This window comes from Artemia franciscana, unplaced genomic scaffold, assembly GCF_032884065.1.
Source record: "Artemia franciscana unplaced genomic scaffold, ASM3288406v1 PGA_scaffold_151, whole genome shotgun sequence".
Taxonomy (NCBI): Eukaryota; Metazoa; Arthropoda; class Branchiopoda; order Anostraca; family Artemiidae; genus Artemia; species Artemia franciscana.
The window spans coordinates 325,931-352,701 of record NW_027062633.1 but is presented as its reverse complement, the minus strand read 5'-3'; the positions used below and the strand labels follow the sequence as shown (position 1 = coordinate 352,701).

Below are 26,771 nucleotides of genomic sequence, written 5' to 3'. Positions count from 1 at the left end.
TGAATCATTCATTACACAAAATTGGCATTGAAATCAAATTCTGGCGCGTTGCTATACTTTTAAAGAAAGATTGTTACTTTGGTGGGTCGATTATATACGATGAATACTGTATTTTGCAATACATCAGTTGAATCGAAGCAGCCTCAAAGGTTCTAGGCTGGATTTAAATCTTTGGCACCCCTAGGCCCAAGCAATTTTTTTCCGGGGAAACAGATTTACTGAGAAATCACCGAAAACTTGGGGATAGTAGAAGCCATGAACAGAATGCAACTGATATGCCAAAATTAATACAAGAGAGAGGCGATACTGAGCTACCAGCTGACATTCTTGAGAGACGTCTGGCAGTTGTAAGTGGCTACGGAATTCCTTTGTTGTTTTAAAATCACTTCAGTGGTTAGGCAGCGCAGCAGCAAAGTGCACCTGGCACTTTGACGATAGATTACATCGATCCAGTTTTTGTCGAGAAAAAAAATCGTTGAGTGTTTTTTTGTGCTCCTCGGTATTGTGCGCCCTTAGGCGTCGGCACAGTCGGCCTATACGTATGACCAAATTTTAACATGGAGGTTTTTCAAGTTCGGGCAAGTTCTTTGTTGACCACTTTTTGTTTTGACAAATGAATAAATTATATTGGTATGCCTGCAGTCTGATCGTCTAAACCTTAATGACAGGGTTAGACAAGATTTATAGCCTGATATTTGAAACAAACAATTGGAATTTGTCATAAATAACTGAACGTCCTAGAGGTCAAATCCACGGCCTTTTGGCTAAATATACAAGCAGCACTACCAATGAGCTATGATGGTAAGTTGATAAATTTGATATAGTAATACAGTTTTTATGTACTTGGCCAGTAATTTATTGTTACCTGGCATTGAAATGAAAATAGTGCATGGATATATTTCATTACATAAATGCACACTTCCACCAAAAGGAGGACAGTGGACCCACCTCCAGTGAATAATCCAATGGGCTAAGTTTTTTTTTTTAAATTCGGATAAAAATGCCGTTTTTATTTTATTTGATTCCTTTTCCTGGTAAAAACCATCTGTCTCCGTGGGAGTGTATAGTGATTTCAAAAGAGAACCTAACAGGAAAAAAAATTGTACACACTTTCTCTCTGGACAATTAGCCCACTAGTCAAAATCATAAATTATGCCAGCTTTCTCTGTTGTTTCTTTACTGATAATTACAATTATTTTGTATTGTATGGAGAGCACTGATGTTTATAATCTTGAATATATTAAGATGCCAACAATAAGCTTCATGTTAATTGAAGAACCCTTTAAAACTTCTTTTGTCGAAAACATCCCAAAGCACTACTACTGGGACTATTCTGGCCTCCTAGTGGTCCTAATCAGGCTTGTATGTTTTGAAGTTTACCAATTCGGCAACTGACGTACTTGAAGTTTGCTTATGGTAGCTTCTTCCTATTTAGTATAGTTCTGTTCAGTTAGTAAATGTCTGAAATAAAAATGCATAGTTGCATATATACTTTAGAGAAGATCGTGTAGCTATGGACAACAGAATCATAGCTGCACACAAGAAGAGTAAGGACAGGAGGCTTAAGTATAAAAGAAACACTAGAAGCAAATTTAAAATTCGGCCTAAATAAATACTTTTTGGGTCTCAGACCTCTGCGTCTCTAATATTCATACTTAAAGCACACAAGTAAAAGCACTAACCATCAGATCATGAATGCAAACACCACCCACTTTACCATATTACAAGTGTTGTCACTTTAGCCATTAAGTGTGAACTCGAGTTGCCATTTCCAGTCGTTCCGGCGTCAAAATTCCTTGGAGTTGTGCTTTCGTCTGATTGTACGTTTACTGAGCATACTGAAAAGCTTGCAAAAGCCGGAAACACATCTATCCTAACTTTTACTGCAATTCGCCGATTTGGATGGATAGCGACAGTGTCAAAGCTGAATATGTTACTTACGCAACACCGCAACTCAAATATGCTGCACTTGCTTCGAACCTATTTGATCAGAAAGCCAGCTACTTATACGACAAAATTGAAGCTATTCAGAATTAAATAAAAAAAAACAAGTTTTTTGAAATGAAAGTAGGGAGCGACATTAAAACTTAAAACGAACAGAAGTTACTCCATATATGAAAGGGGCTTTTCCTCCTCGACACTCCGCTCGTTACGCTAAAGTTTTTTATTGTTTAAAAAAGTAGAGCTGCGAGAAAGAATCAAACTTTAGCGCAAGGAGCGGGGTGTCGAGGAGGAAAAGCCCCTTTCATATATGGAGTAATTTCTGTTCGTTTTAAGTTTTAATGTCGCTCCTTACTTTCATTTCATTTTTTTTTTATTTAATTTCTGAAAGTTTTTGTATTAATGCATGTCTAATTTTGGCTCTCCGTACAAAAATTATTAAAATGAAATTTGCATATTAATTCTTTTTTTGGCTAAATGGCTTTCTCTTAGTTTTGATCTGACGATTTTGAGAAATAAGGGGTGGGGAAGGAGGCCTAGTTGCCCTCCAATTTTTCGGTTACTTAAAAAGGCAACTAGATCTTTTAATTTTTAACGAACGTTTTTATTAGTAAACAAAATACGTAACTTAAGAATTAACTTATGTAACAAACTTTTATATTCTTATATTTTTGATTATATATATGAGAGGGTTGGTCCTCTCGTTAATACCTTGCTCTTCACACTAAATCTTGTTTTGTCCCAATTCTTTAAGAATGACCCCTGAATCAGAAATGCCGTAGAATAAATAGTTGAAATTACTTAAAAAAATTTTAGCATAAAGAGCGAAGTATTTATCTCCTCCTAAATACCTCGCTCTTTATGCTAAAGTATTTTTAGAACCCTCATATGCGTAATAATCTCTGTTTTTTTTAAGTTTTAATGCTTCTCCTTACTTTCAATTGAAAAAACCTTTTCATGTTTATATTTTCATTGTTTTTTTTATAGTAATACTAGAAAGTCCTGCGCCCTTTTCATTGAATTTCTCTTCCCCATGAAATATTCCTCCAAGGATTACAACCCTTTAAAGCCTCTTTTGTGGAAAATATCCCCAAAGCACTACTACTAGGTTGGTTCTGGCCTCCTAGTGGTCCTAATCAGGCCTGTATGTTTTGAAGTTTACCAATTCGCCAACTGAGGCACTCGAAGTTTGCTTATGGTAGCTTCTTCCTGTTTAGTATACTTCTGTTCAGTTAGTAAATGTCTGAAATAAAAATGCATAGTTGCATATATACTTTAGAGGAGGCCGTGCGGCTATGGACAACAGAACCATAGCTGCACATAATAAGAGTAAGGATAGGAGGGTTAAGTATAAAAGAAACCCTAGAAGCAAATTCAAAATTCGGCCTAAATAAATACTTTTTGGGTCTCAGACCTCTGCGTCTCTAATATTCATACTTAAAGCACACAAGTAAAAGCACTAACCATCAGATCATGAATGCAAACACCACCCACTTTACCATACTACAAGTGTTGTCACTTTAGCCATTAAGTGTGAACTCGAGTTGCCATTTCCAGTCGTTCCGGCGTCAAAATTCCTTGCAGTTGTGCTTTCGTCTGATTGTACGTTTACTGAGCATACTGAAAAGCTTGTAAAAGCCGGAAACGCATTAATCCTAACTTTTACTGCAATTTGCCGATTTGGATGTGATAGCGACAGTGTCAAAGCTGCCTATGTTACTTACGCAACACCGCAACTCGAATATGCTGCACTTGTTTGGGACCTATTTGATCAGAAAGCCAGCTACTTATACGACAAAATTGAAGCTATTCAGAAAAGAACAGCAGTAATCATAACTGGAAGTAAAGTAGCAGATCATGTCCGAACACTGGAAAATCTGGGGCTTGAATCAACTGCGAGATAGGCACAACCAAATAATAACATCTTTTGGGAAAACGTTGCTTGCTTCACCTCAATACACCTCAGGTTCACCTCATTTTATCACAAGATTCTGAGGTGAATACTCGAATGTGGTCAAAGCGCAAATTAGACCCCACAGAATTTAAGAAAAATCGGTATCAAAACTAGTTCATCCTATATTTTGTGTATAAAAAGGTTGTAATGATTTAATATATGCACAAAGAATTTAAAAATTTAAAGATTATATAAATTAGCCCTTTGCTGGAGTATATGTCTAAATAAGTCTAAGCCTGAGATGATATTGCATAATCTTATGCTTCTCAGTATTGGATTGTAGGCTACTAAGTGATTTTTTATCATTAATTTTATTCAGAAAATAATACTTACTGACTGCATTAAATTTACTGACGTAAAACAGAAAAGAATTTACTCGTTACTTGAACATGACAAAAAGAGAACAAGAAAAAATAAATATCACATCCGAAGCTACAATGACAAATAAATCAGAAACCCAATTTTTTTTTTTAGAAACTGTCCTTTTCAGACCTCAATATCTTCATAGCTTCAACAGGATCTGAAGTTTTTGTATACTGTAGAATGGAACTTTCTTTCACACGCATAAATGGGTTGTATTTTTTCTCTTCGCCAATTGTACTTGGAACCGTTGGCTTTCCTTCATTCCTTAGATTTTCGCATCTTTTCTTCATCTCATCAGCTGCTGGGTTACTTGGCTCAACATGAGTTGCAAATTTAAAGTTCTGCAAAGTATACTCATGCCCACAGTATACCTTGGTATGATCTGGTAGCTCGCTAAGAATTCCAATTAATGCTTTATACATTTGTTCAGCATTCCCTTCGAAGAATCGACCGCATCCAGCAACAAAAAGTGTGTCCCCAGTGAAAACAGCAGGGTCTTTTTCATCAACAAAGTAGCAAATATGGCCTGAAGTATGACAAGGTGTGAAAAGAGACTTGACTTTTAGTGAGCCAAGCGTTATCTCATCTCCATGCTTGACTTGCTTTGTCAGGGCTCCGACGCGTTCGTCCCCTCCAACAACGATTAGACCTGGCCTTAGTTTGGCCAGCTCTACATTGCCGCCAGCATGATCCCAATGATGGTGAGTGGTTAACACAGTTGTCAGGTTTACTTGAAGTTCTTCAACCTTTTGTAGAAGCTTTTCAGGTTCTACTGGATCTACTGCAGCAGCATTTCCTGAAAAAAATGGATCCGTTGTTAATATTTTCTTTGTATTATTTGTCGTGAATTACTTATAGAACACGAATATTAGCAAATCATAAAATAGTATTAGCAGTGACAAATCGTCGCAGCACATAGCCACTTAAAATCAAAATAGCTACACATGCTCGTTCTTCAATCCAGTCTACTCAGAACTTCATTGGGGTCATTTCTCATTCTGTACTACCATGCTGGTAAGTCCAACTTTTCTCCTTTATTCGGCAGTTATATGATTTTGATTGTTAAATCAAATTTGCAAAGACAGTTAGACATTTAATGCTTTAAATCTTCAAGGCCCGTAGCTACAAAATGATACTTTGTTTTTGGTTCTATCTTGCGTCGTAATCATTAATCCCATTACTGAACGAAACACTTATTTAGCTCTACATTACTCAAAAATAATTCTTTTCTTAAACCCTGTGATCCAAGACAAAGGATAAATTTTATAAGTAAAAATTATACAGTCTAATTTCCATAAACAGAAAAGTTACTTTTACGTGCATAATCTGCCAGGTGGTATCTTTTGTCTTTGAAAAGTAGATGACAGTGTATAATAAGGGGAAGAAGAGGATTCATTATGCGGATAATGGGACGTTCATCCATTGGAACTTGATTTCTTAGACTGTCTATTTTAAAAGAAGGCTATAGTGGCGGAACTATCACATTTTTTAATTTGCTCCAAGTATCGGAAAACATATTACAGTTTTTAATGGGGTATATTCGGAAAAAAACTTAATAAAAACGTATGCGCCTTCAGACCAATGATCTGCGTAGCGCAGGTACCAATCTGCTCATTCACTGCCTTCAGTCGGGAGTGCAATGCGTGGTTGGGGAAAATAGTCGGACGTTTCCCGTGATTTTCCCCCCAGATTTCTTCAGGTACCCGTGTGTGGCTGGGCCGTCTTTGGCTGAGCTGAAAGAGTCGCACCGCTAAGCTTCGTTCCAAACCAAATAACCAGCCACACCAGGACTCAAACCCCTGTCTTCATGGATAAGGGATTTCAAGTCTAGCGCCCAAATCACTCGGCTATGACGGCTCAAAAAGATCTAAGCATTATGAAAACGAAATTCTGCAGCAAAATGATAAAAAATTCTTTATTGAGTGGATGTTAAAAGTCTAGAAATAAATACCTATTCCGCTTAGTTTTCCAGGGTTTATTTATACATGTTTAACTAAATGGGCTTCGTATCCTAACTACTTGTGTTATAATCTGAGGCAGTAAGAGCTGCCTATAGTAAAGGTAATACAGCTCCAATGTTTTCTCCTTTATTATTATTTTTTTCTCCAGAGGCACATCATATGGAAGGGGTCGTCGTATAAACTTCAGGGAGATCTTTCAATTGGAAATCAGAAGTTCTAGAGCCCTTTTTAAGAGTCAAAAGTGATCAGAGGGCAACTATCCCCTCCCCATCCCTTTTCCCTAAATACACTCAATACAAATTTTGAGATACTATTTTTGTTAAAGATAGTTCAAAAATCAAATAACAAAACTCCAGGGTCAACACCCTCCCCCCAGGGCCAGGGAGCAGGCGTTGTCAATTACACCTTGGGGGCATATATGGTTCTTAAAGAAGGGATACGCGTCTAAACTTCAGAGAGAGCTCACTTGATTGAAATTGAAAGTTCTAGTTCACTTTTTAAGAGTTATATGGGATCGGAGGGCAACTAGCCCCCCCCCCCGCCTTGCCCTTTTCCCCCAAGTACATCAGATATGAATTTTGAGATAGCCAGTTTGTTAAAAACAGTTCAAAGATCATATTACGAAAACTCCGGGGTCGACACAACCCCCCAGGGCCCGGGAACAGGCGTTGTAAGTTATGCCCTGGGAATGTATATTGTTCTTATAGAAGGGATGCTCGTATCAGCTTCAGAAAGGGCTCATTTGATTAGAAACTGGAAAATTGGATTTCACTTTTGAAAGTCAAAAGAGATCGAAGGGCAACTAGTACCCCCCCCCCCAGACGCCATTTTTCCCCTTAACTCATTTGTTAAAAATAGTTCAAAAATCAAATAATAAAATAATCCACGGATCAACACAACCCCCGGAGTCAAGGGCCAAGTGTTTTAAGTTTGCCCCGGGGGCATATAAGGTTTTTATGTAAGGAAAGGTCGCATAAACTTCAGAGGTTGCTCATTTAACTAGAATTTTGAAGTTGTAGTTACCTTTTTGAGTTAAAACGGGTCAGAGGACATCTACCCCCCCCCCCCCCCACACACAAACATCCCTCTCCCCAGATGCATCCGGTCAACATTTTGGGATTGCTAGTTTGTTTGAAATAGTCCAAAGATCAGATAACAAAAAAATCGGGGTCAACATACCCCATTTCTTTGTTTATTCATTTTGTTCAAAATAGACCAAAGATCATACAACAAAGACTCCAGGGATCACACAGCCCACCAGAACCTAGGGACAAAAGTTTAAATTATGCCCCGGGGGTATACAAGGTTTTTATGGAAGGGCTTGTAGTAAAAACTTCTGAGGGGACTCATTTGATTGTAAATCGGAATTTCTAGTACCCTTTTAAGAGTCAAACCCGAAAATTGAAATTTCTAGTTCACTTTTTAAGAGTCAAAAGATACCGGAGGTCAGCTAGCCCCTCGCACTTTGTCCAAAATAGACCCAAAATTTTATAATAATAACTCCAAGGTTTACACAGCCTACTAAAACCAGAGGCAAGTGTTGTAAATTATGCACCAGGGGCATATAAGATTTTTATGGAAAGAATGATGACATAACTTAGTGGGAAGCTCATTCTATTGGAAATTGAAAGTTATAATCTGAGGGCTACTAGCCCTCCTGCCTTTTCACCCCAAATCTGTCTGAAAAATGTTTGAGATGGTCATGTATTTAAATTAAGTCAAAAGATCGGATAACAAAACTCCAGGGTGAATCCCCCCAGTGGTTGTTATATCAAGGGGTCAAATAAGGTTCTTATGCGAGGGTTTTGAAAATAGTTCAAAGATCAGAGCAACGAAACCTCCAACCCCACTAAAAAAACTTATGAACGATACTTTATTCCAAAACTTAAGCGAACTGGTCCCTGGCCTTCTCTGCATGACCCAACCAAACAATCTTCCAAATTTTTAAAGTTCCTGTTTGCATGATCTGTTGTTTCTAAGCTTGCTTCTTCAATCTGTCAACTATGTTCAGTTACACTAAGCTTGAGTAAGGGTGCTACGGGGTGACACTTCTATTCTTCTTGCAGAAGAACCTTTCCAACATGATTGATACTTAAACGAATTGCAGTGATCAACTATCACTGCGTGCTTGAAGTAGGCATCAACTATTATGAAGGTTGGATGGTGGGTCATTTTGTTGGCCAGCGGGAGGTGATACCTCAAAGATTGCGTGGTAATGCCCAAATATCCTATCTGTCATTGATCTTTCAGATAAATCTACAATGGGTTTTTAGGGAGGGGCGAGAAGGAGAAAATTGATATGTAATCCCTCTTGATTCAAGGGAATATTTATGGTCTATGCCCTTATTATCGGTGCTGGGGGAGGGAAGGGTAATAAGGCCCCTCCCGTTGCCAAAATCTTTCTCTATCTAACATAAAACATTACATTCGCATACTTAACGCCACCAGCATGAAAGAGACGAGACAGGTCATCATGAGCCTCAAAGGACATTTAGCATGTAAGGAACCATGTGAGATGAATTCCAACCAATGGCTTTGTTTTCCGAGATTTTAAATGGTAATATTTCTCTTTTCTTAATTGTATACAATGTTTCAACGTATTTATACAGATGTTTAAAACGTTTCAACGTATTTAAACATCAAAGAACCCAGTTATAGAGGCCACAATGGCCTCAGTCACATAGAACATAACAATTCATGAAGGATTTCCATCCACATGAACAATAATTTTCCGCTGTGTCCACCGAAAATTCTGTAGTAAAAATATTATGAAAAACCTTTTCACCAAAACTAACGGTACTGTTCATCGAAAACTTTGAAATTTAAAAATGTCTTAAATTTTAACATTTAAAAAAATGTCAAACGAAATAAATGTCAAGTAAGCAGAAAAACTAAAAAAAGGGATGCTGCCAATCACTTTACAATTACTGTTAAATTTAACAGTAAGAAGTCGGGGGTTTATGGAGGTGGTAGCCCACACAATACCTTGGTTAGACCCTGGACATGATTGGAAAAACAAACAGAAATTGAATTAAAAGCGAGTTTTGGCAACCGAAAGTAAAACAAACAGAAATTATTCCGTATATGAGGGGGGGCTGCTTCCTCCTGAACCCTCGCTCTTTGCGCTAAAGTTTGACTGTTTACAACAATTTTAAGAATGACTGGTGAAGCACACGGGCTTTTGAATTAGAATAAGAAGCTTCTAAAGTACAAGAAAAACTTTAGCGTAAAGAACAAGGAGTTTAGGAGGGGCAGCCTCTCTCATATAGAGAATAGTTTCTGTTACGTTTTTTTATTTTAATTTTGCTTCTTACTTTCGGGTGAAAAAAACTGTGTTTTGCTTTTTAGTTCAATCAAACATTTGGTTTATGGGATGCAAGTTGAGTGCATCTGCATCTGGTGCTAATCAAGTTTGATACAATTATTTCATATTTTAAGGAACCTTTCAAAACAATACAAGAAAAGACGGAGTGTATAAGGGAAAGAAAAACAAGCACAAATTGCATACAGAAAAATACTGAGAAACCACCCAAAACGATACAAGATAGAGCTTTAAAAAAAATAAAGATAAGAAACATAAATTAAAGCAAAAGTAAATTTATGAAAATAATTCATTTTTACAAATAAAATAAATAGATAGAAAAGATTTATTAATTGATTTTTGAGCAGGCATTACCATTCAATCCAATTTTGATCAAATTACCGATTAAGTTTAGCAAGTCATCTAGCGACACCAAGGTATGGATCAAATAAACGTCCAACATCTTGTTGTGCTATGGAGGCGAATAAAGCACATACAGTGAGGTAAGATTTACTTATGAATAGCAGCAATCACAAGGACAGGTTCGCCAAATTCACACAATTGTGCAAAACTTGAAAATCAACGGAACGAATAAAGTAAGTATGATAAGATTGGTCAGAAAAAGTAAATACATAAGGAAAAATGTTGAGAAGGTTAAGTTGAAACTAGAAAAAAATACAAAGAAAAAAGGGGGAAACAAAGGAAATAGAACAAAACTACAAGGAAGAAGGAAACGACAGTAATGGTTTATGATTGTTTTCGTTTCACACAATTTCACAAAATTCGCCAAATTCACACAATTGTGCAAAACTTGAAAATGAACAGAACGAAAAAACTTAGTATGATAAGATTGGTCAGAAAAAGTAAACACATAAGGAAAAATGTTGAGACGATTAAGTTTAAACTAGAAAAAAATAAAAAGAAAAAAGGGGAAACGAAGGAAATGGAACAAAACTACAAGGAAGAAGGAAACGACAGTAATGGTTTATGATTGTTTTATTGGTAAAGTAAGGAACAAGATTTTAAAGAAATTTAGTAAAAGAAAGACAATAAAAAGAATTTACAAAATCAGTAAAACAAACTTTACAGAGTGAGTTCTAAGAGGGGGTGGGGGAGTAGGTTCACTCATTTAATATATCAATTACACTGGGGATTATATTTCTTCTACATTTTTATGTGAAAAAATATCAATAGGGTTAATACAGGAATTTTGAAGCAGAACGAGAGAGGCGAGGTCTAAGCAGAGAAAATGGATAAGGGAAAAGTAAATTTAACCAGGGGTTATGGAGGGGAGTATTGTTGAAACGTAAACAAATTTTTGCTCTCCTTTCCTCGATGGTGACCAAATTGGCTCTCCAAAACAGAGGTGTAAGGAACTTATGCCCACACTGATTATAATTCTTAGCCAACTTTTTTTTTATACTACCTCAATTCTGTCTGAATATTCATCAGAGTTGCGAGGGTACCAAACAAGAGAGAGATACATAAGGATTAATCCTTACTGTCGAACAGCTCGATTAAGAACACATCAGCTTTTCAAGGAGAGAGAATGTGGTATGTACGCTTTTTATATGTAATTAATATGTTAACCTATTCCTAATTGATTGGGATGGTAAGAACCAGTAATTCCATAATACTAACCAGCATTTCAGGTAGAATAGGGGGAGAATAGAAGATGTAGTCTTAAGAAAAGTAATTGTCAAAATTGCTGGCTTTAAAAGACTGACTCTCATACCATTATGCTATACTACTACTACTACAACTACTAACGACTCACTACAGCACCAAGCCGCCTGAGGCCGACCCAGCTACGCACGCTCATCTTCCATCCCAGTCTATTCAAAGCCCCTCTCTTTGCAACCTCCCAAGAAGTTCCCATTTTTAAAATATTTCCTTACGACACCCTCCCACCCCTTTTGGGGACGACCTGCTTTTCGTTTGGCTCTAGGTCCATATCTGTTTCAAGGTATGTATTCTTCGCTACATTGATTTTAGCTGCATTGCACTTTCATCAACAATACAGAATACAGAGATACACCTCTTGAGGAAAGAGGTGAAATAAATATATAAAGTAAATTGAAAAGGACCAAATTAAGTAGAACCTACTAAGTGTTCATATTCTTCTTTTCTTAATACATAGTAACTCAAGCTCGGCTGTTCCATGATGAATAAAAAACGGGCTCCTCAGAAGTAGAAACATAGAGCTGGATCCAGAAATCCCTTATCAACATTTCCTCATATAAGAGGACATTCAGTTTACTTTATATTCGGATTATATTTGACGAATTCGTTTCTCCACTCGACGTAATATTGACAAAATACATAGAACGTTCCTCTGTATGCCCTCTTAAAACAATTAAAATGTAATACTACAACCTCTAGAGTTCAACTACTGAGGAAAGAGGAGTGATATCAGAGAATTTTTCCCAGAGACCACTAAATAAAAAAAGACTAGGTATTAAGGTCCCGAATTTTCAAATTTTACAAAAGAGGCCATTTAGGCCGATGTCGTCACTGTGTGCAGGCATGACTAGATGTCAACATAGTTTTTCTCATCCCTTATTTTATTTACAATAAATCAGAAAATAATTTAGCTCTGGAAATCTAAATAAGTTGCTGTGGCTTTTTCCTGTCATATCATATAATATTCAATTATTGGAAAAGATCTTAGGAATCAGTAGTATTTAAAATGACAATTAAATTAAAGCTGAATAAAAACAATAATAAAGAAAAGAAAGTTGGAATTTGAAAAAAAATCGAATTTACAGATATATGCTATACTAGTGGAGTGAATGGCAGCAGAGAGGGAGCAATCTTGTCTAACTGATTTCTACTTCTTTATTGTATTAATACCCACTTGTCATGAAAAAGAAAAAGAAACACATAAGTAAGGGTGTATCCAGCTTCTGTTAAAAAACGAAAAAAGTGCAAAGACGTCTTAAAAAAAACGGTCGAAAAATATTTCAGGAGTAAAATTCTGAAGAAGTACAAGCAAAAAATACAAGTTTCACAGAGCCTGAGGAAGTATTAAGAACAATGCAAAGAAAAGTTAAGCTTACCCAATAAAAAAAAAAAAAAAAAAAAAAAAAAAAAAAAAAAAAAAAAAAGCGAAAAGATCATTGGTGTCAGCCCCACACTATTCTAATTTCACATATATAGAGCATTAGAAACATAAATTTTCAAAGAAGAAAAACAAAAATTCAAGTACTAACCAGACTCTTTGTCGACTAACAAGTACATATAATTATCCTTCAAAGCAGGTACAAGATGTATGTTCATGGTTGTATGGTTAATTGTGGTTGGTTCGCGATGATATTCCTTCTGTCCCAAAGCCTGCCAAGTAGTAAACTTAAAATATGCTGCAGTCAAAGCAGTTAATACTCTCTGAGGCATAAACATACTAGCAAAGCTTAAAGCTGACATCTGAAAACCTAATATTATTTAATACAACATAACAATCTCAACACTATATATATATATATACTGCTGCGGTTAAGGTAGGAAATGAGGTTAGCAACTGGTTTTGTATTAAATCAGGAGTTAAGCAGGGTTGTGTTCTATCCCCCTTTATATGGATCATTTTGATGGACTTCGTCTTAAGGAGCACAGGAAAGGCAATTGGAGACCATGGAATCAAATGGGGAGGAAGAACGCTCCTGGACTTAGATTATGCTGATGATTTAAGCATATTAGATGAAAGTGTGAGCAAAATGAATGAATTTTTAGAGGTTTTACGAGTTCAGGGTGCTAAAATAGGCTTGAAAATTAATGTTAAGAAGACTAAGTCACTAAGGTTAGGAATAAGTGAAGATGAACAGGTGACCTTAGGTAACGAAAAGATTGATCACGTTGGGAGCTTCAGTTACCTTGGTAGTATTATTAGTAAAGATGGTGGGAGCAGTGAAGATGTTAAAAGTAGAATAGCTAAAGCTCAGGGTGTTTTTTCACAGTTAAAAAAAGTTTGGAAGAATAGAAAGATAAGCCTACAAACCAAGATTAGAACATTGGAAGCTACAGTGATGACAGTGGTCAAATATGGCTCTGAAGCATGGACACTCCGAAAAGCAGATGAAAATTTACTAGATGTTTTCCAGAGAAATTGCCTACGGATTGTTCTGGGTACCCGGCTGACTGACCGTATTTCAAACAGTAGGTTGTACGAAAAGTGTGGTTCAATCCCGCTTTCTGGGGCTATAATGAAAGAAAGGTTGAGATGGTTAGGCCACGTTCTACGGATGAAGGATGACAGATTACCGAAGATTGTCCTTTTTGGCCAACCGTCTGGGGCTACACGGAAAGCAGGTCGTCCTTGTCTGGGTTGGGAGGATGTCATAAATAAGGATTTAAAGGAAATGGGAACTTCCTGGGAGGGTGTAAAGAGGGAGGCTTTAAATAGATTAGGTTGGAGGAGGAGCGTGCGTAGCTGTGTTGGCCTCAGGCGGCTTGGTGCTGCAGTGAGTTATTAGTAGTAGTAGTAGTATATATATCTATATATATATATATATATAATATATATATATAAGGAATATATATAAGGAAAACTAATAGTCATCACATTTACTATAAGACCTAACCATTATTTACTGCAAAATCAAGAAGCACTTTTCTGTTAGCTATGTTACCATCAATGGATTTTGATAAAACACTAGATAAATGATCCGACGAATTGTTCAATGATCCTAATATAGAATATCAAATAGTTTGTGGTAACAAACTGTAAGTAAGGAGCGACGCGGCTCTATAGTAACTTGAACTCAAAAAACCAGAATTTTGATATCAATAGGTATATCAAAAGAATTGGCTTATTAATCTGATTAAATAGAAAAAAACAAGTTTTTTTAACGGAAAGTAAGGAGCGACATTAAAACTTAAAAAGAACAGAAATTACTTCATATATGAAAGGGGCTACTTCATCATCAACACCCCGCTCTTTACGCTAAGGTTTGACTCTTTCTCTTAACTCTACTTTTTAAAACAGTAAAAAACTTTAGCGTAAAGAGCTGAGCGTTGATGAGGAAGTAGCCCCTTTCACATAAGAAATATTTCTGTTCGTTTTAAGTTTTAATGTCGCTCCTTACCTTCCGTCAAAAAAACTTGTTTTTATTATATTTAATTTCTGTGAGTTTTTGAATCAATGCATGTTTTGATTTTGACTCTCCGCAGATGAATAATTAAAACGAAATTTGCATATTTATTTTTTTGGTTGAATGGCTTTCTCATAGTTTTGATCGAATGATTTTGATCGAAGTTTTTGATCATAGTTTTGATCGAATGAAAGGAGCGGGGGAGGAGGCCTAGTTGCCGTCCAATATTTTGATTACTTAAAAGGGCAACTAGAACTTTAAATTTTTTACGAATATTTTTACTAGTAAACTTACATTAATAACTTATTAGTAACATTAGTAACTTAAAAATTAGCTTACGTAATGAACTTCTGCATTGTCATGTTTTTATACGTATATGAAGGGGTTCACTCCCTCGTCAGTACCTCGCTCTTTACACTAAAGCTTAAATTTTGTTCCAATTTCTTAAGAATGACCCCTGAATCACAAGAGCCGTAGAATAAATAGTTGAAATTACTAAAAATACTGTAGCATAAAGAGCGAGGTATTAGGAGGAGGTGAACCCATCATCTGCGTAATAATTTATGTTCGTTTTAAGTTTTAATGCTTCTCCTTACTTTCAGTTGAAAAAACTTTTTCATATTTATTGTCATTGTTTTTTTTTTAAATAATGCTAGAAAATCCTGCGCTCCCTTCATGGAAATTTTTTTCCCCCATGACAAATTCTTCATAGAAAGTTCCCCAACATATCCCCCCACCACAACCTAAAAATCCCCCTGAAAACGTCTGTACGCTTCCAAATAACCATTACTATATGTAAGCACTGGTCAAAGTTTGTAATTTGTGGCCCCTCCCACAAGGACTGTGGGGGAGTAAGTCGTCCCCAAAGATAAAGTTACAAGGTTTTTTGACTACGCTGAATAAAATGGCTATCTCAGAATTTTGACCTGGTGACTTTGGGAAAATAATTAGCGTGGGAGGGGGCCTAGGTGCCCTCCAATTTTTGTCACTTAAAAAGGGCACTAGAACTTTTATTTTCCGTTAGAATGAGCCCTCTCTCAAGATTCTACGACCACTGGTTCGATATGATCACACAACAACAAAAAACATAATCAAAACAAACGAAACGCTTCTTCTTCTTCCGAACTTATAAAGTTTGCAGTTGCCAACGCTACATTTCTGTAACGCAATAGAACAGGTTGCTTCAGCCGTTTTTCATTGTTTCAGCATTGGCTCGAAAGTGATTGAATGTGATCTCAGCATTTTTGATTACGTTTAGTGATACTTATATTGACAATAAAAACTGTATTTCAACAAAAGCACGCTTGTAACATATTTTGAATTCCGTCCCTGCACAGTGTTATCATATTTTTCAAAAAAGCACTGTAGTAGTCTGGTTGGACACAGAAATGAGCAGCAAACGTCAGAGACAATCACCAAGAAAAGATCTAGATTGCTGCAAAGCATGTGATATTGGGCTAAAGGATGATAGTTGTGCCCTCGCATGCGATATGTGTGATGCATGGTTGTGCATTGAATGCATTGAAATGAGCAAGTCAGAGTATGATTTGTTTAACAAGATGACACGTCGTCTTGGGTCACTCTGGCATTGTCCTATTTGCAAGCAAAAGGGCTCTGGAAATCAAGGAATAACACCCAGTGAGATCAAAAGCATAATAAAGAGTGAAATTAGGTGTTCATTTTCAACAATCGAAACTAAGCTTCAAGATAAATTTGAAAAACTACTGAAACCAATAAGTGATCGATTAACACAGATAGAAAAAGAGGTATCTGCCAAATGTTCTGTTGAGGATGTAAAGAAGCACGCCACTACATCACTCAAAGTCGAATTTGATAACCTTAGTGAAAATTGAAAAATGAAATAAAAAGCAAAGAAACAGTCAATGATATTGTAGAAGATTTAGTCATGAAGCAAAGAAATTTAGTTGTATTTGGACTTCAAGAGGATCCAAACTGTAGTACTAAGAAGAGTCAAAATGAGGTTGATTTAAAGCTCCTGAATCAAGTAATTTTGCAGAATTGCCCTGTCAAATGTTCATTTACAGTTCGTTTGGGAAGACTAAATAATCGAAAATGTCGTCCGATCAAACTGTTTTTCCGTAGCCCCATAGAACGTGATGCTGCTTCTTTCTTCTTGAGTGGTAACCTGAACACCATAAAATCCTCATACCCGACTTTTAACTTTTCTCATGATCGCACAAAACTGGAACTTGCTCAAAAGAAAAGGTATAATGCTCTGAAAGAGGAACTTAACCAAAAAGTGACAGCAGGAGAATCAGGTTGGAAAATTAAAGATTGAAAAGGTGGTCTAGAACTTGTAAAGATAAGCTCTTTTCGAGGTGAAAATAGCTCGCAAATCCCTAGGGAAGCAGTTATGCAACAATAATTTCCTTGTGCTCTATACCAACGCAGATACTTTATCAATTAAAGTTGAAGAATTAAAGTCATTGATGTCAGTGCATAAGCCTCATGTTGTTGTTATTACTGAATCTTTGCCTAAGAATTGTGCACATCCAGAAGCATATTTTCAACAGGTTGAAGGTTATACTTTATTAGTGAATACTAACTATAAACGTGGAATTTTTGTTTATGTTCATTCGTTGCTTAAGTACACAGAAGTAAATGTTCCTTTAGTAGTGAGTATTAGTGAATGTTTGGTGGTTAATGTAAAATTTCCAAGGTCTACAAATAGTATTAGAATTGTAGAATTGTTGCAGTGTATAGAAGTCCTAGTGTTAATGAGCTATCTCCAAATAATAATGCAAATTTATTACAGTATCTTCACAATGTTTCAACAGTTAGTTGAAGGGTATTAGTGGTGGGTGATTTTAACCTACCTTCCATTGATTGGAAAAATCAAATAACCTCGCTTTCTAATCAATCATTTGAGCATCACTTCCTTCAAAAATTGCAGGAAACGTACCTATGCCAACACGTTCAGGAGCCTACACGATTTCGGGATGATTTGAATCCTTCTGTCCTTGACTTGGTAATAACAAAATCTCCTAACGATGTTAGAAATATTAAAATTCTACCTCCATTAGGAAAAAATGATCACACCGTTCTTAAACTGTCATTAAAATCTTCAGGTGATGATTCTGCTCCTCAAAAACAGACTCTTAAATATAATTACACTAAAGGCGATTATGAGTCTTTCCAAAATTTCATTTTATCACTATGTATCACGGAACAGTTGAGAGAAAATGAATACAATGTTAATGAGGTATTTGAGTTGATTCACGAGGCTTTGGTAGTGGGTCAAAACAAATTTATTCCGACTATAGCTTATAGTCAGCTCTATAAAAATAGGCAAACTCTTCCTCGAGAAATTCTACAAGCTATTAGCGAAAAAAACTATCAGTGGCGTGAGTATATTAAAATAAGAAGCACTGAGCCATGGATAAGATACAAAAGAGCAAGAAATAGAGCAACTAGGCTTCTTCGGTCAAACCGTGAGGCACTTGAATCTTCTATCATTGCATCAGCTCAAAGTTGCCCAAAAAGGCTTTGGAAATATCTAAGAAAAAACCAGACTTCACAGTCCCCATCTTCAACTTCATTCACTGACCCTGAAACACAGACAAATATAGACGATGATAATGAAAAAACTGAACATTTTAATAAACTTTTCTCATCTGTTTTTACACGAGCTCACAGTGAAACTCCTATTGATCCTAAATTTTCTACCAATTTCACAATAGATTTTGATGATTCTGACTTTGATGATCAACAAGTTTTTGAGGTTTTGAAGCATCTTGACACAAATAAATCACCAGACATTCATGAATTTTCAAACCATATGATCCGAGAGCTTGCAACAGTACTCACTGAACCACTGACACATTTGTATAATCTGTGTCTGGCGTCTGGTACTTGCCCTTTGGCATGGAAAAAAGCAATAATTAAACCCCTGTATAAAAGTGGCACAAAAACGCAATTTAAAAACTATAGACCAATATCAAACACTTCAATTTTTTTCAGAATTATGGAAAAACTAATTGTCAAGAGAATACAAAATTATTTTGAATCAAATCTTCTTTGGCATCCATCTCAACACGGATTCCGTAAAAAACGTTCATGTAATACACAGCTTTTGGAAGTAATTACTGACTTCCATAGGATGGCAGATGAAGGTCTCAGGTTTGATTGCATCTATATAGATTTTCCTAAGGCGTTTGATAAAATTTCCATTCCGCTTTTACTTCAAAAGTGTGAGGTATATCACCTTGGTGCCAGAACGTTGAATTGGATTGGTGATTATCTAACGGGCAGGCCGCAGAAAGTGATTGTAGGTGATGCTTTGTCCTCTGCTGAGATAGTTTTAAGTGGCATTCCACAAGGTAGTTGCCTTGGTCCAGTACTTTTCTGCCTTTTCATCAATGACTTGCCTCTTGTTGTCCACCATTCCACAATTAAAATGTTCGCAGATGATGTCAAGCTTTACTGCTCCTTGACAAATTCAGATGAAGCTTCGTTGCTTCAAAAAGACTTGGATGCAGTGCACAATTGGTGAAATGCTAACTCCATGTTTGTCAACGAAAATAAGTGTAGGGCTGTCCATTACTTCGGCAAAGTAGAACAAAGTTACCAATACCATCTTGCTGGACATTCAATCTTACCTGTTGAAAATGTCCGTGACCTTGGTGTTCATTTTGATTCTAGTCTTAGGTTTGACAAGCATGTCTCTGAAGTAACTCGTAAGGCAAACTATCAGCTATTATGTCTTAGACGGAATTTCCGTAAGTTTAATCTCCGTTCATTCATTGCCATTTATAAATCAACAGTTCGACCGTTACTCGAATACAATTCGTCAGTATGGTATCCATTGAATAAAAATGGCAGAGCAAGGGTGGAAAAAGTACAGCAAAGAACAACTAAGCTTGTACCTTATTTGAAACATTTGCCGTATGAAAATAGACTGCACAGGCTAGGATTGTCAAGTCTTCAATTCCGAAGGGATAGGGCAGACATTATTAACACATTCCATATAATCAAAGGCATTGATAATATAAGTACATCACAGTTCTTCACATTTAATGACACTAACAGGACCCGTTATCACCCACATAAATTGTACCCCTCACTTTCAAAAAGGAAAATAGGCCAACATTCATTTTACAGCAGGGTGTGGACGCCATGGAATGACCTTCCACCTAAAAAATTTCTAACAGATGACATAAACAGATTCAAAACAAGACTAGCAGAAACAAATTTTCAAACTAAATCATTTTTAAATAATTTATAGTATTATTTGTCAGTGTTTGTTATAGTTGTTATTTTCATTGATTTGTATGTGTGTATTATGTTGTCAGTATTGTCATAACTTCTATTTATTATGTTTATAGCGACAAGCTTGAAAGCTTACCGATTTGGTATTAATAAACAAATAAATAAAAACAAATAAAAAAACAAAAAAAAACAAATAAACAGGCATCTGTGATCTGCATTCTGGCAAAAAATAAAAAATTCCAAATTTTTGTAGATAGGAGCTTGAAACTTCCACAATGTGTTTCTCTGATATGCTACAGTTCGTTACCACGAACTGTTTGATTCCAAATATAAGACACATAAAGTATAGTGTTAGCCATCAACGGCTACAAACCTGAGAGAATTTACCTGATTTTCAAAAAACGTGGGAAACACTTCCTAAATTGTAAATAATCTTATTGAAAATAACACAATCAAATTTGGTATTTCGAAAAGTCTTACTGTAGGGGATTTCAAGCTGCTATCTGGAAAAACTTGGAATTTTGTATTTTTATGCCAGAAGAAATCTCCTAAATGCATGATTATTTGTTTTTGTTTTCTTCCTAAGAGCAATTAAATCCAAAAAACAAGTTTTTTTAACTGACAGTAAGGAGCGACATTAGAACTTAAAACAAACAGAAATTACTTTGCATATGAAAAGGGCTGCTTCTTCATCAACGCCCTGCTCTTTACGCTAAAGTTTGACTCTTTCTCTCAACTCTACTTTTTAAAACAGTAAAAAAATTTAGCGTAAAGAGCGGGACGGTGATGAGGAAGCAGCCCTTTTCATATACGAAGTAATTTCTTTTTGTCTTAAGTTTTAATGTCACTCCTTACCTTCAGTTTAAAAAATTTGTTTATTTATTTAATTTCTGAACGTTTTGAATCAATGTGTGTAAGGATTTTGGCTCTCCACAGAGGAATAATTAAGACGAAATTTGCATATTTATGTTTTTTGGCTAAATGGCTTTCTCATAGTTTTGATTTAATGATTTTGAGAAAGAAAAGGAGCAGGGGAGGAAGCCTAGTTGCCCTCCGATTCTTTGGTTACCTAAAAAGGCAACTAGAACTTTTAATTTTGTACAAACGTTTTTATTAGTAAAAGATATATGTAACTTATAAATTAGCTTACGTAACGAACTTTTGTATTCTCATGTTTTTATTACGTATATGAGTGGGTTCAACCCCTTGTCAGTATCTCACTCTTTACACTAAAGCTTAAATTTTGCCCCAATTCATTAACAATGACCCCTGAATCACAAAAGCCGTAGAATAAATAGTAGAAATTACTAAAAATACTTTATAAAGAGCAAGGTATTAGGAGGAGGTAAGCCCCTCAAATGCGTAATAATTTCTGTTTGCTTTAAGTTTTAATGTTGCTCCTTACTTTCAGTTGAAAAAACTTTTTCATATTTTTTTTTAAATAATGCTAGAAAATCCTGTGGAAATTTTCTTCCCCCGTGACAAATTCATGAATGAAAAGTTCCCCCAACATATCCCCCTCTTTTCAACCCCTCCCCCAACCAAAAATCCCCCTGAGAACGTCTGTACACTTCCCAATAGCCATTACTATATGTAAGCACTGGTCAAAGTTTGTAACTTGTAGCCCCTCCCATGGGGACTGTGGGGGAGTAAGTCGTCCCCAAAGACATAGTTATATGGTTTTTTGACTACGCTGAATAAAATGGCTATTTCAAAATTTTGATTTGTTGACTTTGGGAAAATAATTAGCGTGGGAGGAGGCCTAGGTGCCCTCCATTTTTTGGTCACTTAAAAAGGGCAATAGAACTTTTCATTTCCATTAGAATGAGCCCTCTCGCAACATTCTAGGAACACTGGGTTGATATGATCACCCCTGGGAAAAAAAGAAAGAAAAAAATAAACACAGATCTGTGGTCTGCCTTCTGGCAAAAAATACAAAATTCCACATTTTTGTAGATAAGAGCTTGAAACTTCTACAATGTGGTTCTCTGATATAATAAATCTGATGGAGTGATTTTCTTTAAGATTCTATAACTTTTAGGGGGTGTTTCCCCCTATTTTCTAAAATAAGGCACATTTTCTCAGGCTCGTAACTTTTAATGGGTAAAACTAAACTGAACGAAACTTATATATTTAAAATCAGCATTAAAATTCGATTCTTTTGATGTAGCTATTGGTGCCAAAATTCCATTTTTTTTAGTTTTGGTTACTATTGAGCTGGGTCACTCCTTACTACAGTTTGTTACCACTAACTGTTTAATTGTATCTAACCAATGGCCCTAGAATATTGGGAAAGGGCTCATTAAAACAGATATTAAAAGTTCTAGTGTCCTTTTTAAGTGACCAAAAAGACTGGAGGACAACTGGCCTCCCTTCCGAACTCCTTTCTCCCCCCACCCCAAAATCGTCTGATAAAAATTTTGAAATAGCTGTTTTATTTAGCATAGTTAAAAAAAACAATTACTATGCCTTTGGAGATAGCATGATCCCCCACAGCCAATAGAGAAAGGTCTTTAAATTATAAGATTTTCCCATTGTTTACATATAGTATTTGCTATTGTGAAGTCTTCCTACATTTTTCAGGTGGGGGGGGGGGGGTGAATTTTCTACTGATGAGATTTTTCGCTGGGAGAATTAACCACCAAGAGGAAAGTTTCAAGAGGTGAACTTTTCAGGGGAAAATTTACACAGGGAGAATTAGCAGGAATTCCTAAACAAAGTTTTTTTTATTTGTCCAATTTTCTTTTTGCTGAGTTGAGTTATTCATAAATTTTTCAATATTAAGACTGTTTCTTTTTGCAAAGAAGTTTGAAACAAGATTTTAGTCACTTTGTATGGTCTCTGTTAGATTTTACTAATGTTGCATACTGCCAAAAAGTATTGAATTAAATTTAGGTTTATCAATGGAATCTGTCCATATTACTGCAAAAGCCAACTGCAAGGTGAAAATTTTTATTTTGTAATAACAATGAGGAGAAATTTAAAATCCTACTTTTTTAGGCTGTCAAAATGATATTTCAGGATTGTGCTGTCACAACAGGACTGAAAAGCAAAATATTTACTTCTTTTTATCGTCAAAAATTTGCTTTTGAGTCTTGCTATGGCACTGAGGCAAAGAAATTGATTGGCCTATCATATCACTTTTTTGGCAGTCTGTTTTGGTTTGTTGGGTTTGCTGTTTTTGCAGAGGGGTGGCTTTTACAACATAGCCTAGTTGTTCTTTAGGGGATTTGTATAATAGAAAATAAATATATGAGAAGTACACAAATTATTAATTCAAGTTATGGATTTTTGTGAGGAAATGGTGGCCACATTACTGCCTATTTTCATCCAATTAAAGCTCTGCATTATATGACATATCACCTCCTCTGTTCATCCTAAAACATTAAAATAAAGGCCAAACTCTTTAGCACTTTAGACCATTTCCACTATCTATCTATGACACATAATTGTCAAGGTTCCCTTTAAATTGCAGGTATTTCTTTGTTTGCAAGTTTATCTAAGTGACCTATTATGCCCCTCCCAAAGAAAATCCTGGACCCGCTATTTATTGCTGAGAATCCAATTTAAAATAACAAATTTCAAGATATTAAAATGTCTTGAGACTAAGAGCCTGAGTCATAGCCAAGATAACAGCACAGACTGACAGGGCAAGAATATGTATTATTGTGTAATAGCTTTGTCACTAATTTTTATATCATTTTAGTTTCAACAGATTTATTAGAACTTTATCCCTCACCAGATTTTAGATTAAATTACAACCATATCTACTGCCTACTATGACACATAATTGTTGAGGCTACCTTTAAGTTGAGGGTATTTCTTTGGGTAGTACCTTTCTTTGTTTATCCCAGCAACCTATTATGCCCCCCCCCCCAAAAAAAAGGTCCTGGATGCACTATTTTCTCTCTGAAAATCCAATTTGAAATAAAAAATTTCTTAAATTTATCCAACAATATTTAACCTTTTAAAAATTAATATGTATTGAGTTGAAGAGCTGATGTATTGAGCAGTTTGGCCAGTTTGTATAATAACTGGTTGTATTAAAATAAAGGCCAAACTCTTTAGCACTTTAGAAAATTTCCACTACCTACCTACAATGCATAGGCTAATTACCTTAAATTACCTTGAATTGCAACTTGGAGCAATTGAAGGATTTTATATCCTGTAGCATTGCTCAGCATTTCTTCAAAAATTGCCATATGGACTGATATGGGATGGTTTTGAATATTGAGTTGGTTTTATTGACTAGGGTTTATGTTCTGGTCTTGGACTCCAAGGTGTCCCATTCCAGCCTCCATTCCTTATTGCTCTCCTCTTTGTCAAGTGAGACTTTGAATTCTTTGACAATCTTACTGGATACAGTATGATCACTCACAGAGTTCTGCTGGTCTACTACCCATTTGGTTAGGAAGTGATGGCATTCCCTCCTCTGAGCATTGACTTTTATGAGCTTCTTAGAATGACCCCTTGTCTGCTGTGATGAATTGATGAAGAAGAGACCATGAACTGGATTGTTGTGAATTAATTTGTAAGTGTTAATCATGTCACCATGTTTGTTAATCATGTTTGTAAGTGTTAATTGTCAAGGTTCCCTTTTAATTATGGGTATTTCTTTGTTTGCAAGTTACTCTAAGCACCTTTTATGCACCCTTCCCCCCAAAGAAAATTGTAGATACACCATTTTTTCTCTGAAAATCAATAATTTAAAATGACAAATTTCAAAAGAGAAAGAGCCTGAGTCATAGATCTCAGCAAAGAATGTCTAAACAGGTTTTTTGGAAGTGTCCAAGAAAAAACAAGGCTGTGGCTGAGATTGTGGCTGAGATATCTGTCAATACAAGAAACGTATGTCCTAGTATTAGCTGAACCAATAGCTATTGCTAAATTCAAAAATAAGTAGAGCTGTAAAAGCAAAACTATTCAAATTAATGACCTACTTGTTCAGAAAATAGAGTCAATTCTAACTGTAAAAAAAATCAAGTTTCTAGGTGGTGTAATGGAGTATATAGTATAGAGAGTTATAGTAGATTAAATGTCAAAAAGTGTGCAGAGTGATCAAAGTGGCCAACCACTGGTCAGTTTACCCTAGTCAACAAGACAGCTAATTTTATAAAGTATATACAAGTCTCTTAGTAGATGACTAGTTGGCTAACTGATGCTGATGTGTATATACAGGTGAAATCTAATAGCCACCTGGTTGACTAATCTAAGCATGTGAAACTTTATTGATAACTGACTATTTGGCTATTTTAAAGTAAACTTTATATATACAAATGATATTCATAGTCAGCAAGTCAGCTTATCCTATAAAGTATACACAATTCTCTTAGTAGCCAACTATTTGGCAAACTGAGGCCAATGTGTACATGCAGGTATTTATATATACAGAGGATAGGCTATTAATAGTCAATTAGTTATTATAGTTTCCCATAGGCGAGTTTTACACGTAACATTTAATTGTATACCAATGGTTTAAATAATAAATATACTTCAATAGACTTACTTTTACAATAAGCACACAAAGTTGAAGGAACTCGTCTTGAAGTCTTGAAATTTATTGCCAACTTTCTGAAACAAAGCTACGTTCTGTTTAATAGCTACGTTTGCACAAGCCCACGTTGGGGCCCCTTCCGATTCCATAAAAAAACAGGTTTATTTTTAACTGAAAGTAAGGGGCGACACAAAAACTTAAAACGAACAGAAACTATTCCATATATGAAAAGGATTGTCAGCTCCTCAATGCCCCACTCTTTACACTTAGGTTTGACTCTTTCTCAAAACTCTACTTATTAAAGCAATAAAAAGCTTTAGTGTACAGAGCTTGGCCTTGAGGAGCGGACAGCCCTTTTCATATACGGAATAATCTCTGTTCATTTTAAGTTTTAATGTCGCTCCTTACTTTCAGTTAAAAAACACTTGTTTTTTATTCAATTTCTGGACATTTTTAATTTATGCAGTTTATTGATTTGGCTTAACGTACATGAATTATTATAATGAAATTTGTATATTAATTTTTTTTAACTTATAATAACCTTAAAATAACCTGCGTTTGATTTTCGTTACAGTTGTTTAAATGAATCACAAGGGTTATTCAATTAGAAAAAAAAAATTTTTAAGTTAAAAAAGAATGTTTAGCATAAGAACCACCTATTGAGAAGAGGCAACTTCAGACTTTTTTCAGTTTTTGGTTGGGGGAGGAGTTGAGAAGAGGGGGTATGTTGGGGGATTTCCATAGAGGAAATTGTCAGGGGGGAAGAAATTTTCCATGAAAGAAGCTCAGGATTTTCTAGCATTATTTAAAAAAAAAACAATGAAAAAATAAATATGAAAAAGTGTTTTCAACTAGAAGTAAGGAGCAACATTAAAACTTAAAACGAACAAAGATTATTACGTATATGAGGTTCTCACCTCCTCCTAATACCTTGCTCTTTACGCTAAAGTATTTTTAGGAATTTCAACTATTTATTCTACGGTTTTTGTGATTCGGGGGTCATTCATAATAAATTGGGAAAAAATTTAAGCTTTAATGTAAAGAGTGAGGTACTGACGAAGGGGTTTTACTAATAAAAACATTCGTAAAAAATTAAGAGTTCTAGTTTCCTTTTTCAGTAACAAAAAAAATAGAAGGGCAACTAGGCTTCCTCCCCTGTTCATTTTTTTCAAAACCATTCGATCAAAACTATGAGAACAAAAAGGCCAAAAAAAAAATAAATATACAAATTTCGTTTTAATTATTCCTCTGCAGGGAGCCAAAATAAAAACATGCCTTGATTCAAAAACGTTCAGAAATTAAATTAAAAAAAAACAAGTTTTTTAACTGAAAGTAAGGAGCAACATTCAAACTTAAAACGAACAGAAATTACTTCGTACATGAAAGAGGCTTCTTCCTCATCTATCTCCCGCTCTTTACGCTAAAGTTTTTTACTGTTTTAATA

At 35.5% G+C, this 26,771-nt stretch overlaps 2 protein-coding genes across 5 annotated transcripts; one reads left to right on the top strand and one right to left on the bottom strand.

The window, feature by feature from the left end:
• Positions 1-4,251: 4,251 nt before the first annotated feature.
• LOC136041336 (hydroxyacylglutathione hydrolase, mitochondrial-like) lies at positions 4,252-25,462 on the bottom strand. 4 transcript variants are annotated; one of them, XM_065725966.1, is made up of 3 exons: positions 25,340-25,462; positions 12,733-12,853; positions 4,252-5,054 (listed from the first exon to the last, which is right to left on the bottom strand). In XM_065725966.1, the coding sequence occupies exons 2-3, from the start codon at positions 12,797-12,799 to the stop codon at positions 4,366-4,368; spliced, it is 756 nt and encodes a 251-aa protein (XP_065582038.1). In that variant the 5' UTR covers positions 12,800-12,853; positions 25,340-25,462; the 3' UTR covers positions 4,252-4,365. The 4 variants fall into 4 exon arrangements, with proteins under 4 accessions (XP_065582038.1, XP_065582036.1, XP_065582037.1 ...); XM_065725964.1 differs by having other exon boundaries at positions 12,733-12,951; positions 25,340-25,445; XM_065725965.1 differs by having other exon boundaries at positions 12,733-12,943; positions 25,340-25,431.
• On the top strand, positions 19,130-23,616 carry LOC136041329 (uncharacterized). Its single transcript, XM_065725955.1, has 2 exons — positions 19,130-19,616; positions 23,540-23,616. The coding sequence occupies exons 1-2, from the start codon at positions 19,130-19,132 to the stop codon at positions 23,614-23,616; spliced, it is 564 nt and encodes a 187-aa protein (XP_065582027.1).
• Positions 25,463-26,771: the final 1,309 nt, after the last annotated feature.